The sequence below is a fragment of the Portunus trituberculatus genome, chromosome 32 (assembly GCF_017591435.1).
Source record: "Portunus trituberculatus isolate SZX2019 chromosome 32, ASM1759143v1, whole genome shotgun sequence".
Taxonomy (NCBI): Eukaryota; Metazoa; Arthropoda; class Malacostraca; order Decapoda; family Portunidae; genus Portunus; species Portunus trituberculatus.
The window spans coordinates 1,779,783-1,798,150 of NC_059286.1; the positions used below are offsets into that span (position 1 = coordinate 1,779,783).

The 18,368-nt window shown below is 36.3% G+C and overlaps 1 protein-coding gene across 1 annotated transcript in view; it reads right to left on the reverse strand.

Annotated features, from left to right (window-relative positions):
* Positions 1 to 2,796: 2,796 nt before the first annotated feature.
* Positions 2,797 to 18,368, reverse strand: part of LOC123511842 (inhibitor of nuclear factor kappa-B kinase subunit epsilon-like) — a 47,430-nt gene continuing 31,858 nt past the window's right edge. Inside the window, exons 12-18 of the mRNA XM_045267894.1 lie at positions 14,847 to 15,066; positions 12,853 to 12,921; positions 12,267 to 12,468; positions 10,791 to 10,929; positions 9,802 to 9,988; positions 8,494 to 8,597; positions 2,797 to 3,490 (exon numbers count right to left, since the gene is read on the reverse strand). Of these exons, the coding sequence (XP_045123829.1) occupies positions 3,370 to 3,490; positions 8,494 to 8,597; positions 9,802 to 9,988; positions 10,791 to 10,929; positions 12,267 to 12,468; positions 12,853 to 12,921; positions 14,847 to 15,066 (1,042 nt within the window). The 3' untranslated portion in view covers positions 2,797 to 3,369. The remainder of the gene's footprint in view (positions 3,491 to 8,493; positions 8,598 to 9,801; positions 9,989 to 10,790; positions 10,930 to 12,266; positions 12,469 to 12,852; positions 12,922 to 14,846; positions 15,067 to 18,368) is intronic.

Here is an 18,368-nt window from a genome sequence, read left to right on the forward strand (position 1 = left end):
AAGGTCAACAAATATATTCATTAGCTACCTAATGAGTGTGCTTTGGTTACCATTTTTATATACATAGGTATCTATATACATTTAAAGTGTGTTTGTTTACACACAATGCTAATGAAGGCTGGAGAGACAAGATCCTTGGTCAGTCTTTTTTTGCCCCTTGTATTTTAGACCTTAGACTTAGAGAGACACTACTGCCATGAAAAGTTGAAAACATTGAAGGTGAAACAAGTTACATATGCACATGAAAGAGAATAACACCTGCAGTGGATGCTGGTTCCATGGGGTGTTGAAGAGACAAACTACTCCAAGATAACCTCAATAGATGGAAACAAGTATGAAAGGAATTTTTTTCTTTTGAGAGGAAAGACAAATTATATAATGAGTGTGCAGCATGAGGAAAGTGTAGGTAGTTTGTGCAGGAAATGGAGGAATTTCAGTATTGGTTAAGTGCTACGGTGGAGTAAATATATATATATATATATATATATATATATATATATATATATATATATATATATATATATATATATATATATATATATATATAATAAGGTTGATAGCAGTAGTAAGTAGTAGATACTAAAATGCAGGAAAATCACCGTAGAAATCTTCATTCCTCCTGCTTTATTATTTTCCGTTTCGCCTTACAACAAAAGGCAATGATTCATAACAAAATATAAGTATGACAGCCTAAAAAAGACATTATGGAAACAATAAGTTAAAGACAAGTTAACATCATAAAAAAAATAAATAAATAAGTCAAAAGAAAAAAAAAAAAAAAAAATACACAGGTATACAGGAAACCAACCTTGATGTGTGCTCACTGTGACAGAGGAAGGAACTGACCAGAACAGTAGTGATAAGATGAGAGGAAAGGTAGGGAAAGAAGGGTGAAGCAGAAGTTTGAGACATCTATTGAAGGGTGAGAAGCCTAGTTGAAGAGAGATGGTTATTTAGTTCAGGTTGAAAATGTTTTATGAATAGTGCTTCCAAAAGTTTGGTATCTGTGTTGGATTGGCATCTTTGCAGAATTTTGAAGTCAGTAACACCAAAAGGATGATCACTATCATGTGAATGTGTGATTGCAGAAAAGATGGGTTAGATAAAGGTTTATTGGTTCTAACAGAAAAACCTTTGCGTTTGGCTATTCTGTGTGTAAGGTTTCTACAGGTCTCACCTATGTATCGTACTTTATAGTACGAACAACAAAATTCATATATGACAGAGGTGAGGTTTGTAGGAACACAATCTTTAAATTTGAAAAGAGAGCCAATTGTAGTATTATGATTAGTAAAAATAAAGAAAAATTTATTGTCAGGGTAATATGTTTTCAAAAAGCTATTAACGGGTTTTCTAATAGAATAACTGAGGTGACCATAAAAAAGGTAGCAATGTATTTTCTTGTTCTCTCTGGAGTTGTAGAAGAGACGGGAGAGTTAGTAAATTTATTGTCGAGAAATTTTGAGATGGTAGAACTAATGATATTATGAGGAAAGCCATTATTTAAAAAGAAAGTATTAAGAAAAATTTTTAAATAATGGCTTTCCTTGTAATATTATTAGCTCTACCATCTCAAAATTTCTTGACAATAAATTTACTATGTCTCCTGTCTCTTCTACAACTCAGAAAACTGTATCTATTACATAGGTGAGACTTGTAGAAACCTAACGCACAGGAATAGCCGAACGCAAAGGTTTTTCTGTTAGAACCTATAAACCTTTATTTAACCCATCTTTTCTGCAATCAGAACACATTCACATGATAGTAATCATCCTTTTGGTGTTACTGACTTCAAAATTCTGCAAAAATGCCAATCCAACACAGATACCAAACTTTTGGAAGCACTATTCATAAAACATTTACAACCTGAACTAAATAACCATCTCTCTTCAATAGATGTCTCAAACTTCTGCTCCACCCTTCTTTCCTACCTTTCCTCTCATCTTAACACTACTGTTCTGGTCAGTTCTTTCCTCTATCACAGTGAGCACACATCAAGGTTGGTTTTCCATTTACCTCTGTATTTTTCTTTTCTGTATTGTGCTTTTTTCTTTTGATGATGTATTGTGACTTTTATCTTTTCTTATAGTTTTAACTGTCATACTTATATTTTGTTATGAATCATTGTAGGCCCTGATGATGCCTTTTGTTGTAAGGCGAAATGTTGGAAAATAATAAAGCAGGAGGAATGAAGATTTCTACGGTGATTTCCCTGCATATATATATATATATATATATATATATATATATATATATATATATATATATATATATATATATATATATATATATATATATATATATATATTATTTAGAGAGAGAGAGAGACTTGGAAATCCTTAGTGGTGGCCTTCAGGATTTTTACTTTGAATAGGCACACAACTTGTAATTTATCAGTCCATCACCACCTCTAAGGGAGACTACGAAAGTTAATGTAAGTGAAGTGACAGGAGTCGCACAAACAGACTGCTTAGTAATTTAAGTGCATCTCAGTAGGGAAAATTTAGCTGATTTATTCACAGGATGCAATTGGATACTCAACCATTTCTGTAACCTCTCACCAATTGCTGTATTGGAAAGACTCTTCCCCTGCATCTTGCTTAGATGATCCTTTCCTATTTTGTGGAATACTTTCTCGATTTCTTAAGAATCACAAAACAATAAAAAGCTAATTATGAATCTGCAAGAGAACTAAGTAAACAATCTATATAAATGGTGAGAGTTTGTCATGCCTGCAGTACAAAATATTTATATTGCTTTTTGTTCTATGATGTATCTTTTCTAAATGTTATGATAATTAAATAAAGTTCTCTTAAATATGATAATGTTGAAAGATTTTAGATAATGAGAATAATAGTTGATAAGCAATTTTTAGCCATAGCTGTATGTGAAAAACAATAATGGTTGGTTGTTTGTTCTATGATGACCCTGTTGTCTTAGGAGTATAGCTTGGCACCAGCTGCTTACCACCTCTCTTTTTCCTTTATCTACAGCTCATTAGCAAACTCATGATTAGAACTTATTATATACTATTATTCATGATAATTACATGAAAAACACCATAAAACAAAAAAAAAAAAAAAATAATCTAAAACTCAATTCATGTCTTAACTTAATGATTTTGACTATTACTAGTGAATCTCTTAGAGAAGAGAGGTAAAAGCAAATGTGTACATTCTGCAGGAACCAGTCTGGTTGATGATCCAGTTGGAAGCTATGAATGAATGGACCAAATGGTTGTTTTGCTGATTGTAGGAAGTTTGTACATAGCAAGGCCTCTTTTCTACTGAAAGCTTACTTATTTCCATTCATATAAAATTATAAAATGTATGTCTGAGTGTTTGACCTGCAAAATCTGTTGATATATAGCTATCCTTCATCAGAGCTGGACTGGGTTAGGGCTGTGAGGCGCTGAAACCTCTTGATTATAGTTCCATTCTCCTGGAGCAACCTCATCACCTCCTCCTGAGCCTCACACATCTCCTGCAATCTTGAGAAAAAAAGATCCATTGAATCACTGAGATCAGGATTTGAGTTATCCTGAGTTAAATTAACACTGGATTGGTTTGGTGGGCTTAATACACTGACCAAAAGTTAATAAATATTTGGTCATGAAAGTGAAGGGGATTAATTAATAGTTGGTATGCCTAATAGTTCTGATGCTATGATGCTCAGAATATAGTGTATATTGATTGCTATATTAATGACTTCCTATGCTTGAATGATCTGTGCTGAAATGTACCACTCGTACCTTCAAGACAAGTTGTTAAATTCTTCGTTCATATATTTCACAATACTTAGTGCTAACAGAGTTCACATAATTTTTGGGGTGTGTACAAAGAAGAATGAAGGATGCCACTGCCTTCTTAGTACAACAAAAATAAAGTGTACAATAATTACAACACTGCAGATCAAGAGTGGTTAAGTAATGATGACTTGTGAAATATCTCAGAACACTATCTGATTAAAAGGGTAAAAATTTAGTATACAGATTACTGTAATATGTAGTTTAGTGAATTCATGCTGCTTAACAAAAGAACTACTTCAATAATAAAGCAAGCAAGTCTGATGATAAATAATTTAAAATACTTTGAATTATACACTTTTTAACACAAGAAAATATAAGAAAATAAGGGAAGTGACAAGGGACCATCAGGCCTACACCTGGCAGTCCCTGTATGAGACACACACTATTTCCATCTATCATCTTCATTCATATATCTGTTTAATCTTCCTTTAAGGTTACTAACTTATCACGAACTATCTGATTACTAAGTCTGTTTCATACATCTACAACTGTATTAGGGAAACAGTTCCTTCCCATCTTTTTTTTAAACATAAATTTTTGAACCTCAAACGCATTATTTTTGGTTGTATCCTAATTACTGATCCTAAATATTTTACTTATGTCCGTTTTGTTATAACCTTTGTACCACCTAAAGAGTTCTATGAGGTCACTACCTAACCTATGTGACTCTAAGGAATGCAAATTTTACAGCTTCAGTCTTGTTTTGTATAGAATATGCTCATCACCTGCATCCTTCAAGTCATAATCTTTGGTACTGATTCTAATAGACCTATATCCTTCTAATTGCATCCTTTTCAAGTCATAATCTTTGGTACTGATTCTAATAATGTGGAGGAGGGGGGAGGGGACCAGAGCTGTATAGCATAATCTAGACGAGTCTGACCAACACCTGTTTTTAACACTTCTAAAAATCAATATTATCCCTATTTGCCTTACTTCTTACCTAGTCAGATCAGATAACTATAACTCCTGAATCTGTCTCATAACTTCATGGTATAATGTGTACTTATTGTGTGTAGGTTCTCTCTCTCTAAGATAAGCACTTTGCATTTGTTAATATTAAACTGTATTTGCCATCTGTCTGTCCAATTCTTGATCTTATCCAAATCTGCCTGCAAGGTGACAGCATAAAAATCTGATCTAATTAACCTACTTTTCTTTGTGTCATCCAGAAATTTGTTAACTTTGCTACAAATACCACTATCCATGTCATAAATATACATTAACCCCATCAACACAATGACATGTATTTTGCGTCAATGTGGTGCTGGTGACATGTCCGATGACGTGCATATTGCATCATAGTTTTTTTTTTTTTTCTCTTGTCCTGGCCTACAGCACCTGTAGGTAACTTGAAGAGTTTTGGAAGTGCTGTTAAGCTTCCACCTATTAGTGGCACAGGCAATTTTATTTATAGTGGTACCCATATTAGGGCCCATATCACCACCCAAGTGCATCTTTGGTGTAACCACCTACAACCTGGGTATCATGGTGACATGCAGGTAACTTTAAACCACTCAACAAATGGCAAAGTATCAAGGTTGTACTTGGTTGGATTTGAACCTACGCATGGACATCTGCCCGATCCCACGCTTACCACCTCATCCACCACTCTACTGCCTCCCTAAGCTAAGATGGTGTGTTTTTTTTTCCCGGAACCCATATGAGATCTTTAAGAATGCAGGTCATATTTGATACGATGGTATATTTGACTTTCATCATTATTACAATGGTGTATGATTCTTTTATATCAGAATAAGTATTGATGTGCCATGCTGGAAATAATTTGATTTTTTTTTTATCAATATATTAGTTTACCATATAAATTAATGTTTTCTCTTGTTTGTCATCTTCAGAAAATGGCCTGGAGAAGGCAGGCTATAATTTTTTCTCTAAAATTTGCATTAGCTTATTTCTTATTGTACGTCCCTATTATGAAAAATCACTTACCATCATCATTACTTCTAGAGAGAGAGAGAGAGAGAGAGAGAGAGAGAGAGAGAGAGAGAGAGAGAGAGAGAGAGAGAGAGAGAACTGCCTCTGGGTCAAGTATCTTCCCACCTCCACCCAGCCTGGATATGACACCAGGAGCCATCTTCTGTTGCCCAAAGTGAAGAGGTTAAAAAAACCAGTCCCTAAAACTGCTCTCTGTGACACCCCACTAATTACTTGATCCTCACTCAGATTTGGAACTGTTCATTATAACTCATTGTTACCTATTGCCTAGCCATAATATTATCAAGCCTAATACCTTTCCCTCTATCCTGTGAGCCATAACCTATCTCAAGAGCCTATAATGGGATACCCTGTCAAATGCCTTACATAAAATCCAGGTATAGGATGTCATAAATATCTCTTATTATCTGCTGCTTTGTAAAGATAAGACTTTCTCTTCATGAAGCTATGTTGTGACTGATTTTTTAAGTTGTGGTTGCTGTTACTAATTCCATTATTTTACCTACGATTGAAGTTAAGCTGACAGCTCTATAGGTTTAACAGATTTCAAGATGTTTGAAGCTTTTTAAAAGATGGAGAAGCAAATACCAGCACTAATCTAAGGCTTCTCTTCTTCTCTTTACAACTACATCTCATTTTCTTTCTGATCATTCTATTGCTGCTGTGGTAGAAGATCATTATTCTCCTTAATCTATTAACAGTGATGTTGCTCAGAGTTATTTCTCCTGTCACACATTCTTCCTATTATTCATAAAAGATCTTCTAAACCCAAATTTCTTAATCTTTCCGCTCCTACGCAGATGATACCACCCTGTATTTTTCCATATCTTATCAACAAAACCCTTCAAGTGGTAAATCTTTTCATAGATGTGACCAACCTTTCAGAAAGTAAACAAATTACACAGAGAAGCCACAGAATGTCTGGCTTCTGATCTCTCTAAAATTTAAGACTGATGTAGAGCAAATTTAATTTCTTCAATGCTTCAAAAATTCAATTCCTCTATCTATCAACCAGACAACCTTCCAGACAATTAACCCCTCTCCTTCAATGACTCAACTGTTTCCCTTCTCTACAGTGAACATCCTCAATCAGTTCTTTACTTATAATCTAAACTGGAAACTTCACATCTTGTCTCTTGCTGAAACAGCTTCTATGAAGTTAGGTGTTCTGAGACGTCTCCACCAGATTTTCTCGTCCCTCCAACTGCGAACTTTGTACAAGAGCCTTATCCATCCTTGTATGGAGTACTCTTTGCATGTTTGGGGGTTCCACTCACACAATTTTATTAGATCGGGTGGAATCAAAAGCTTTTCATCTCATCAACTCCCCTCCTCTGACTGACTTTTCTGCCACTTTCTCATCACTGCAATGTTGTTTACCTCGTCCTATCTTCTACCAATATTTTCACACCAACCAATGGCGGCTTGTGCATACTCACTGTGGAACTGCAGCACCCCTTATTTTACTTGATATTATCGATAATGTTCAATATAATTATTTTCGCTTTAATTCTTTCTTTATACTTGTACAATATATAATCCTTAAGCTTAATGTCAGTAGCCATCCCTCAGTTTATGAAAAAAATTAAAAAAAATCTTTCTATGAAACTGCACACATCACAGTTCCAGCATCATGGAATTTGGCTGCTTTGAGCAGCTGTGCACATAGGAGGCTGCTCGCAAGGATGTGAGGGTGTTCCCGCAATGCCGACCTTGGTGTGCTAGTGGAAGGTGGTATCTATTTTTTACTCCGAGTGTGCTGTTCTTAAAAAAAATGTCGTACCAAGGAGAAAATCATTCATCTTTTCACACAAATAAGAACAAGAAGAATGAATTTAACTTTCAAATGAATGGATCAACACTGAACTGTGACAGTTTAGATTATAATAATTAAAAATGTATGATTTTCTTCTTAATGATTCTATCAAGTTTTTGAATAAATTTTCTTATACCTTTCTTTTACAGAATATTAAAACAAAGGCTAAACATTTTTTTGAGCAGCACCCCTACTAATTTTAGCTATGAGCCCCCACTGATACTTACTGTATATTATAAAACTACATGCCTCCCATTCTCTTGTGGCCTCACTGCACAAGACTTTCTTCTTTCTCTCACCTCTATTCTGTGTACTTTCTAATACAAGAGCTAACAAGTATTCTTAATTAAATTCATCCTTCTTTCTGGTAAACTCTCGAACTCCTTGCCTGCTTCTGTATTTCCACCTTCCTATGATTTGAACTCATTTGAAAGGGAGGTTTAAAGACAACTGTCCAAAATATTTGGTTGACTCATTTGATCCTCTTTTTAGGGCCGATACCTCTTTGGGCCTTTTTTAACTACAATTTTTGTTACTCTTGCCTGGTTCCTCTCTTACATAAAAAAAAAAAAAATAAATAAATAAGCTTCTATACAACTTTTTTTGTTGAGTCTAAATGACTCAATATTGTTTTACAATATACTAATAGTAAGTATTAATAATTGAAAAGAAAGTAGAATGAATCAATATACTAGTTGATTCATGCATTAGACATTCAAAAGGGTTCATGCAAAAATTGGGAAGTGTGGTGCATTGGAAATGTTTAGGAGTCCAGTCAAGCCAGCTAAGTAAGTCTGAATTAGTAGTATTAACATAAGCAATAAGTAAAATAGTATTATTCAACTTTGCATATCTAATAATTGAATTACTGGTTAGCTCCAACACACTAAAAGCAAACACTTGATATACATACGAAAGTCTAACTCTGGTTCTGTTGATGCTGTCTTTCCTTGACTTTTTACTGTCCTTGGAGTCTATTGTCCTAGCAGAGGTTCGGCTGTCACTGCCCTCATCATTCTGAGGAGAAAAATTCTGTCAAGCTGTTGAAAGAATTATGCCACTTGTTCAAGTGAAATCATGTAGCTTGTCTTGTGTAAAAAACTGCAGGGTACACTTAATCAATTGGGCTTGACTACAGAAAAGTTTCCAATATTTGAAACTTGGTTTCAATAAAATGTTGGTCTTCATAGAATCCATAAAAAAAAAGTCAATATAATCTAAAGTGAGTAGCACAGTCTCAAACAAAAAACTACAATATCTTTCACTGCAGTAAACTGATATCACTCTAACTTCTTTTCACTCAGCAGGGTGTGAAGGGAAAAGTGCAATTTCATAGCAAACTGAAACACCTTGAATGGGGAAAACTTCCATCTGAGTTACATATGAAGACCTGATGCCCAGTACAGCTCCCATCATGGCCAGGGAATCACTTTACTTCTGCTGAGGTCATGCAAACCACTCTGTTCTCATGGCACACTCATATGGTTAGTGCATCCACTCTTGATTCTGCCAAGTGTAGGCATGCTGACTAACTGCCTGTGATAAATGGTCATCAATGACCGTTACTTGGATGAACTGACTCAGATATGATCGTAATATATCAGGATAAGCTGGAAGAAACAAAGAAAAATAAAGGGGGAATCAGCTCTAGTTACTGTTCAGGAAAGGAAAATTAGAGAGCATCTGTACAAGGTTGGTAATCTTGGTGTTCATTTTTCAGAAAAAAAAATATGTAAGGGAAGAGTGGAGAGACAGAGTCCAAGTTCAAAGTGATGCTCCTTTTCACTACTTGTGATCCCTTCTCATCAAGCTTCAAATATCTTGGATAACTACTGCTAAAAGTATGAGTGAATGAAAGGAAAGTGAGAGAGACAATAGAGCTTCAGTGTGCATCAAGCCTTGAAGTGGTGTTCACAAGAGAGGCAGTTTCTTGATAGCCAAGATTTTTTTACTTGTTTAGCAATATTACTAGATCACAAAGTTGTTGGAAGGCTTTAGCCACTACTGAATACACACAGAAGACTACACTGACCTGCTATCAGGTGACTAAGGACTGCCTTAGCCATAAGCAAGGGCACTTACATGATTTCTTTGGCTTCCCCATTATAAAATCATTTCCATGCCTTCCTCAAAAACATGCAAATAAGCTCATAATCTGGTAATATGGTCATGGCCTAATAGCACCATAAGAAATGCCCAACTTTTATAAGAAATAACTCACCTCAATTTGCAGCCTGGCATCATCCTGTAGCTTTCTGTCCTTGATGGTGGCTAGAAGCTCTGAAAGGGTGAGGTGATAGCTCTCCTCAGTGTCCCCAAGTGTAGTTTGGAAGGAATACAGAAGTGCCTCGTGCTTTTCTAGATCTGCCTGTTCTATCTCAGTCTGCACTCGCTGGACTTTTGCCACTCTGAAAATAAAGAAAAGAAATAATAATAAAAAAAATACTTGATCAATTTTCAAATACAGGTAACTTGATTTACGCGTGTTTGATTTATGTGTTTTTGTTATAACGCAATCAAAAAAATATAATTAATTTAATTTGCGCGATCAGTTTGCTTATACGCGATTTGGCCCAACCGCATTTTCAAACCGAGTGCCAGAGAGTTCCGCAGCTGGCTGATAGGTGGGAGCTCCGCTCTTCTCGTGCCTCATTTGCAGTCTGCCAGCACTGAGTACAGATGGAATCTTCAATCTGCCTTTAATTCAACAAGATGACCCCAAAACGTCCTTCATCTTCTTCTGCATGTGGGGTTATTTTTGATAAGTGGATTTTTGATAAAGTGGTAAAGCTCAGAGGAAGATGGTGACTGACTGTGGTGTGAGTGGTGAAGGCAGTGACGCAGTGAGTGTTGTGTTTACGTATTCTTTGTTTTGTTGTTTTTTCTTATTATTTTTTGCCTTCTCTTATTATTTCTTGCTTTTCCCTTTACTTTAAATACACTTCTAGTATTTAGAATGGTAAATAATAAAAACATGTTAATTTAGCCAAATAAATAGGGTATTTTGTACGTATTTTTTTGGACCACATCCAACATCCCCCCTATTATCTACTGTTTCTTATGAGAATTACATGTGTTTTACGCAAATTTTTACATACACGATGCCTCTTGGAACGCATCTATTGCATAAATCGAGAGTTACCTCTATGTTTAACTGCTTTTTTCAATAAATTTTTTAGTGAGGCATACTGGTGAACACAAAAAACATACTTGCACCAGTCTGCCAGGTGGTCAGTGGTACAGTGCAATGTGGCAGTGACTGAGGCCAGCAGCGTCTCCAAGCTTTTAGCTGTTTCCTTAATTTTCATTTTCTCCAACAAGTGAAACTGCTCATCATTGAAAGTCAATGCTGTGGGTGAAGAAAAAAAATTGTAATGCAATCTGAAATAAATCAAATGAGCCACACAATCTGTATTTGACATCATTAAACATTTACAAAATTACTCTTGAGGAAATAAAATACAGGGGATCCTCGTGACTCAATCATTCGCATTTTGAATTATCACCAATTTGAACTCGGTTAATTAATACCCAATCCTTGAAGTTCGACCGACTGACTCGCCAATTTGACATTCATATCTCATGCGCCACCCACTCAGTCAAATTCGCTGCAAACCTGCCAGGCAGAAGTGTAAACTGATGCTACCCTGTGTCGTCGCTTAAGACAGTGTCACACTAGCACTTTTGCGTCAACTTTGAAGACTGACAACTTTTGTTGACATTGGTCGTCACACACAAGCTCGCTTCCACCTTTGTCGTGTTTGTCAACTGTAAACAAGCATGGCGGCCCCTTCACCTCCCAGTAAACCGTTGTTATTTTGGGCCTTTAATGCTCCCTATGAGAAACTCTTCAGACACCTTTGTCCACCCATATATATATATATATATATATATATATATATATATATATATATATATATATATATATATATATATATATATATATACATATCAAGATTCTATTGATTTGAGATTATAGCATCATTCCAATTAACAAGAAAATTAATTTTATTACAAAAGTGTTAATTAGAAACCATAGATCTTAATTTGACTAAAAATTGAAGCTAGAGGAAAACATGCGTTTCGTCTAACTTAAGACGATGGAAAGCCACCTCCAACCCCTACCCTAAGAAGCACAATTTCCTGCTTTTAAAATATAACCTTGAGCTCATAAGAAAGTGTGAGCAGGTATAGCTCAGTGTCATTGCTGTGCAAATGGGTGTCCCTAAATCAACACTATCAACAATTTGGAAGAACAGGGACAAGTACCATGAGACCGCTGCATCATGCAAGTGTTTTTATTTCCAAATATGTACTGTACAGCACCCTAATGTGTTTAATAAGAAAAATAGGCAGATATAAATGAAGCCTTTAATAGTACTGATTTAGTATTAGTTAGTGTTTTTAGAGGTTATAGTGATGTTTTGAGGGGGCCTACGCTGCAGTTTGGTCCCTATCCCCCTTAATTCTTAAGTATCCTATGGGAAAAATTGCTTAACGATTCAAATAAATGCTGATTCGACCGATGTAAAACCGCCCTAACCCCATCGAATTGCGAGGATCCCCTGTAACTTATAACTAATTTGACAAATGTGAAATTAACACAATATTATCAAGTGATAAAATGATTTGAACCTTGCTGTAATGAATATTCACTGCCTAATGTTGCTTAACAGAACCACATACTTCTCGCAGCTCTGTCTCTAAGTAGGTGCTGCCAAGATTCCCGCAGTTTATTGACTAGAGTGGCTGCCTTGTTTGGTGCTCGCTCCACAGATGCTGCATCACTCCTGACCTGCTGCCACTGTCGCCGCAGCTGTGCTCCCGTCACCACCCTTTCAAACAGCTGGTTCACCACAGGAACTATGGCGTTCAGAGAGTCTCTTACCTGGAGTTGCATTGAAAGTTATGAATGAACAATAACACAGAGGAAGGCACATGGCAAGTAATCTAAAAATTGCAAAGGGTCTCTTTCCATAATCATCAAGCATTGTAGCTGCACATCAGAGCTATTAGAGCATATGAATAATAGCAATTTTTCAATTTTATTTAATGTGCAGCATCTATGGAATCAACACAAAAATTGGTTGTGTACAAGTATTTTTTTTGACAGTTTACATCTTGAGCTTTATCAAATAGACTGATGAATATCTCAAAGTGCAAGTGCTTATATCAAAATAATATATTTTTTTCAAGCTCTTAACTTTTAATATGATGACCAGAAAACAGAAAAATTTGTGCTCAAGTGCTTAAGAGATGCAGCTTGACTCACCACCCTGTCCTGCGCCCCTGCACCCTGCACCAGCTCCTCCAGCCTCCCCGACCAAGGGTGCGAGTGGTTCTGGGAGGTTACCACAACCATGTAATACCCAATGTGTCTAAAGCTCTACTTGTGACAAAGGGAGGACATAGGAGAGGGTCAAGACAAAATTTAAGACAGATTTTTACTAGAAAGGGTGTTTTCATGCAAGTCTTTCCTGGTTGTGCACAAATGTTCTAATGCCTTGATGAATGTGAATTTATTCATCACAAAACTTTTCTCTTTATGCAAAACTGTACCTGACATCTTAATAGTAACTGGATATTGGAAACACACATTACGCAAGCCTGGGTGAGTGTATACGTGAGAACAATGCAAGTGATCTAATTGATTGATAGACTTAGATTTAATTTTATAAAGGAATGCCATATTTTGGTCCTTTTCTCGAAAGGATTGTTCATAAGACTGGAAAAATAAAAGTAAAATCCAGGATAGATAAAAATAAGCTGATGAGGCGGTACATCTGGTACATGAGTACACACCTCCTCCCTGAAGGACATCAGACCCTGGGAGAGATACACCTTCTCAAGAGAGAGGTAGTGTAGTCTTCAACCCAACATTGTTCAAGGTGCAAAATGCCAGTCAATGACATGCCAAGGCAATCTTGTACTGCCAGCTCATGCAAAGTGCACTTGAGTAGATTATTTAGTACATTAAAAGCTTGTAATTTTCAGCATTATCTTTTAATAAGTTATTAGTATTTCATATGAAAGTGCCATAAAGGATGCATGGAAAGGCACAAAAACAAGAAAACATGCTCTTTCCTTTCCTTCACTGCTATCAGCAAACTGGGTAACACCAAAGACACAAACAGTAACCTTCATCACCTAACACTCATTGTGGAGGCAACATCATCAAATTATTACTTTAATTCAAGAAAAAAATTAAAAGAAAATAAGTATTGAATATAGGAAGATAAATTCAATATCACTTTGCAAACTAAATAAGGAAACTATAACTTTTGGGAATCTAGAATGTGTCTCTGTTTTCCCTGCATTATAAATGTGTCTAGAATGGGAAATGTAGAGCAGGGAACTGTGCATATGAGAGAGAGAGAGAGAGAGAGAGAGAGAGAGAGAGAGAGAGAGAGAGAGAGAGAGAGAGAGAGAGAGAGAGAGAGAGAGAGAGAGAGAGAGAGAGAGAGAGAGAGAGAGAGAGAGAGAGAGAGAGAGAGAGAGAGAGAGAGAGAGAGAGAGAGAGAGAGAGAGAGATATGATTACTAAATATCTCCAGGATTATCTCACACACAAAAAAACATCAGGTAAGTACTGATTATGAAAATGCATCTAAATGACTAAAAGTTATGAAAGAAAACAGCAAAAGTAATAGACTTTGCAAATCAACATAAAGTGAAATCTAAGTACAAGAAAATAATAAAACAAGAATTAATTTTGATTAAACTGGTTCGATAACAGTTCAGCACTGAAGCATGGCTGGAGACAAAGGAGTGCTGCAAAATGAGTGGAGAGAGAGAGAGAGAGAGAGAGAGAGAGAGAGAGAGAGAGAGAGAGAGAGAGAGAGAGAGAGAGAGAGAGAGAGAGAGAGAGAGAGAGAGAGAGAGAGAGAGAGAGATAAAAGGATAACTGATGCTCTATTTATTGAACTAATGGATATGTGAGACAGTGCTCAATTTTCCTTTGAAAGCTAAAGCTTGTCAGTGTGTTGGACATGCACTGCATAACATGCCTCTGAGGAAAAGAAAACTGCAATCTCATTTTAGAAATAAATAAGCTTGATTGTGCTGCACAGACCAACTTCAGAATCTTAAAAAGATTGTTACTAGAGTAAAAAAAGGGATGGTACACAATATATTAGGGAAGTAATAAAGCAACAAATTAATATAAGGCAGATAACTGGTGCTTGTTAAGTAACATTAAGTATTTCAGAAGCATAAATGAATGACTGTCTACATACTACATGGATGCTGCAATATAAAAGCAACTTACCGATTTCTCAGTATCAACTTTATTGTTCACCAAGTCCTCCATTCGCTCCCTCAGTGCCTGTGTTGACACATCCTGGTTTCCTCCACACATCTGTGTCAGCATGAGAAACCTGCGGTGATTTGCAACAAGCTGACTGAAGCGGTCACTCACAGTAGATGTGAGTGCCTGCACATGGCTCAGCTGTGACCTCAAGTTTGTTAGCTCCTGGACAATGACTTCACTGAAAATGGAAGTCCAATTAAAGGGATTGAATGCAAAAGATTTATTAATGTCAAATTAATTTTTGGTATAATGTTTTGTCTGTAAAGATGTCAATATTAAAGCATTCTATAAATTACTTAAGTGTTAAGCACTTTTATTTAACTTTCTACCAATCATGAAGTGTTTTACAGTGACATAATTTTTTTTTCCACTTCAACCCTTATATTAATATATTTTGTGTTAATTCTCTTTGAAATTATTACAATTAGGATGACATTTTACAGCAAAGGAATCAATCAACATATATTTTGCATTAATATTTTATCCCACAAACTTGTCCATTGGTAAGCTACTGTATTTGATGGCTCATAAGATGCATGGGATCATAATATACACCCAATTTGGCAAACATTGAAATGAAAACAATATGTAAGTGAGCAGATTTAAGCTCTGAATATGAATTAAAGGATTTCACCTGACTTGATGACTCACATGAATTTGCATTATTATTAGATCCTATTTAAACTTTAATATTTGCTAGCAGCTAATGTACCAATCTTGTTGTGAGATGTAAACATGTACCTAGCATATGGTGTTAGCACTGACTGTGAGAGACTACAGGCTTAACCCCTTCCTGGCAGAGGACGTTTCGAAAACGGGACTTTTTGTCAGATCATCTATATATAGACCGCTTGTTCTTATTTTCCTGCAATAAGTTGTAGAGTGGTCTATATATAGATGATTCCTTACAAATAACAAGATTCAGAAAATAAATCATTATTTGTCATCTCAACTACCCAAACAGTGGTCAACATGGCCTCTCAAGGCCGGTCACCAGTTGTGCTTTTTTTTATGGTGGATGTGCTATGCATATAAGCAAATACTGGAAATTTTTGCATTAATTACACTTTTTTTTTATCATTAGCCTATCATGTAAAAGAGAAAGAACTGTACCACATGCCAGCAATGTTGCCTAAAACTGAATAGGTACAAAACAAGTACGTATATGAAAAAATACAAAGAAAAGTGGAAGTAAATTACATCCAAGTCAGAAGTCCTGGATGTGAGTAACTAAAACATTCATACAAGTATATTGACATACATTATTACCGATCAAACACAAACAACACTTAGATAGAGATTCAATTGTTTGTTCAGTTTTGCAGCAGAGTTTATATATAGATGTCACTTGCTCAGTTTTGCGGCAGAGTCTATATATAGATTCAATTGTTTGTTCAGATTTGCCGCAGAATCTATTTATAGATGTCAATCAGGAGTGCCCATTTGTGGGACAACTATATACAGATGTATGGATGAAAGTTGGTAGCTTCTATATATATATATATATATATATATATATATATATATATATATATATATATATATATATATATATATATATATATAGACAATTTTTTATTTGGTAGTTCACTCATCTGCCTTGCTGCTGGGAAGGGGGTTAATAATCATATTTTTTCTTTTTCTTACCATAATTTTTTTTTTTACATGTATGCAAAGTAAGAATGTTAAAAGATAGTACAATTTAACTGTATGAAAGTGTGTCTTACCTCAAGTAGTAACAACATCACACTGTAAAGAACGCAGCGAGTTTTGCCCTTGTCAAGATCAAGACTGCCGATCACGTGTTTTGTTTTGGTTCATGTAGTGTATGACAAGTTCTTCCTGACCAGTGTCATTTTATGTGAATTGCCAATATGTATGACCACAGATCTGGATTTGACACGGCATTGCGGAGCCACGCTGCCACTGCAGTAACGTACCCAAAGCGGTCGACTGGTAGTACGTGGCAGCTGACTGTTAAAGTTATAATTTTGTAAAGTTTTATACAATATAAGGTGCATTTTTTAAGGAAATACTAATCATTACTAAATACCGCAGCAGTGGGAAGGCGTGTGCACTTGTGGAGACTTTGAGGTGCACCAGATTAAGGGCTCGGCTGACCTCTACCTGGAGGAAATATTATTATTATTATTATTATGTACATATTTGTGGCAAGTTGTATACACCCATGTCTACTGCGAATGAGTCATTTTAAAATCTCAGGCGAGCAGGGAGATGGCCAACGGTTTAGCCAACGGACAGTCACTCAAATCACTCGGTTCAAGTCAGTCGTGCTAGGGATACCGCTGCAGCCAAGAGTGAGGGGTTATAATTGTTACGTGCATGTTCAGGCATTTTGACATATCTGTGGAGACAATGAAACAGTGAAATGTGAATGCTGTTGAAAGAGTTTTGTCCAACAATGGATTTACAGTGAAAGTGTGAAGAGCTTGTGTCGAGGCTCACATGAAAATGTTATTATGCGCATGTGTGATGCAGTCGCTAGTGATGTCACTGTGCAGTGAGTAATGAAGTACAGTGAGGTGAATAAGGAGTGAACATTGTGAGTGGTGTAATGCACACAGATTTAATATTGTGAGTGGTGTACCCAACCGTGACGTGTGTAGGGTGACGCCAAATGTTGTATGTGGACTTCGGAGTTAAGTCAGTGGTACAGTGGAGAAGAACTGCTAGTGGTGACTTGAAGCGTACAATGTGAAACACTACAGTGAAATATAATGAGAGGTCACACAAAATGGCAGAGTGAGAGGCTGTAACTGGGACGTAATCCGAGACGCGTGCAACTGGTGGCAGTGACTGCAGTTATGACATCTGGTGCCATATAGATAGTCAGTTTGGGAAAAGATAGTGACACTGGTGAAGAAAAGTGACATGTTATTGACATCACTGTGACGTGGAAGTGTACTGTGGAGTGCTGTTAAGTGTTAAACTCACCTGATTACTAACGTGACTGTAACAAACCGATGAATGATTAATAGTGACTAGAATGGTAGGAAACAATGCCAAGGCAGTGAGTGATAGTGACTACTGCGATATATTTCTTCGCGTTAATGATGTAAAAAAATAAATAAATAAAGCCCGCCTACCCGCTTTGTAAATAGTCTTCCTAAAAGAAAAAGAAGTTGCATTTTTGTTAATGAAATTATATAGAGTATGCTAGTGCAACATCTGTGACATATATAAGGGGTGGGATAGTAAGACACCAACAGTGATGTCCACGCCAAGCGCAAATCTGGTGTCGCCACAGGCAGGGTTAAAAAGAAAGAGACCCTGGCCACAGGAGGTAACACACGGTCACATAGTGATGACAAGAGGCGTAAACTCACAGGTGGGCCGCCGTGGTACAGTGGAACCATGCGTGCTTTGGGATCCTAGAAGTCTCCAAGCGCACGGGTTCGAATCCTGTCCATGGTCTGAGTGTAGGTTAGGCTTCCTCACTCGGGGCAACGGTTTCCTAGT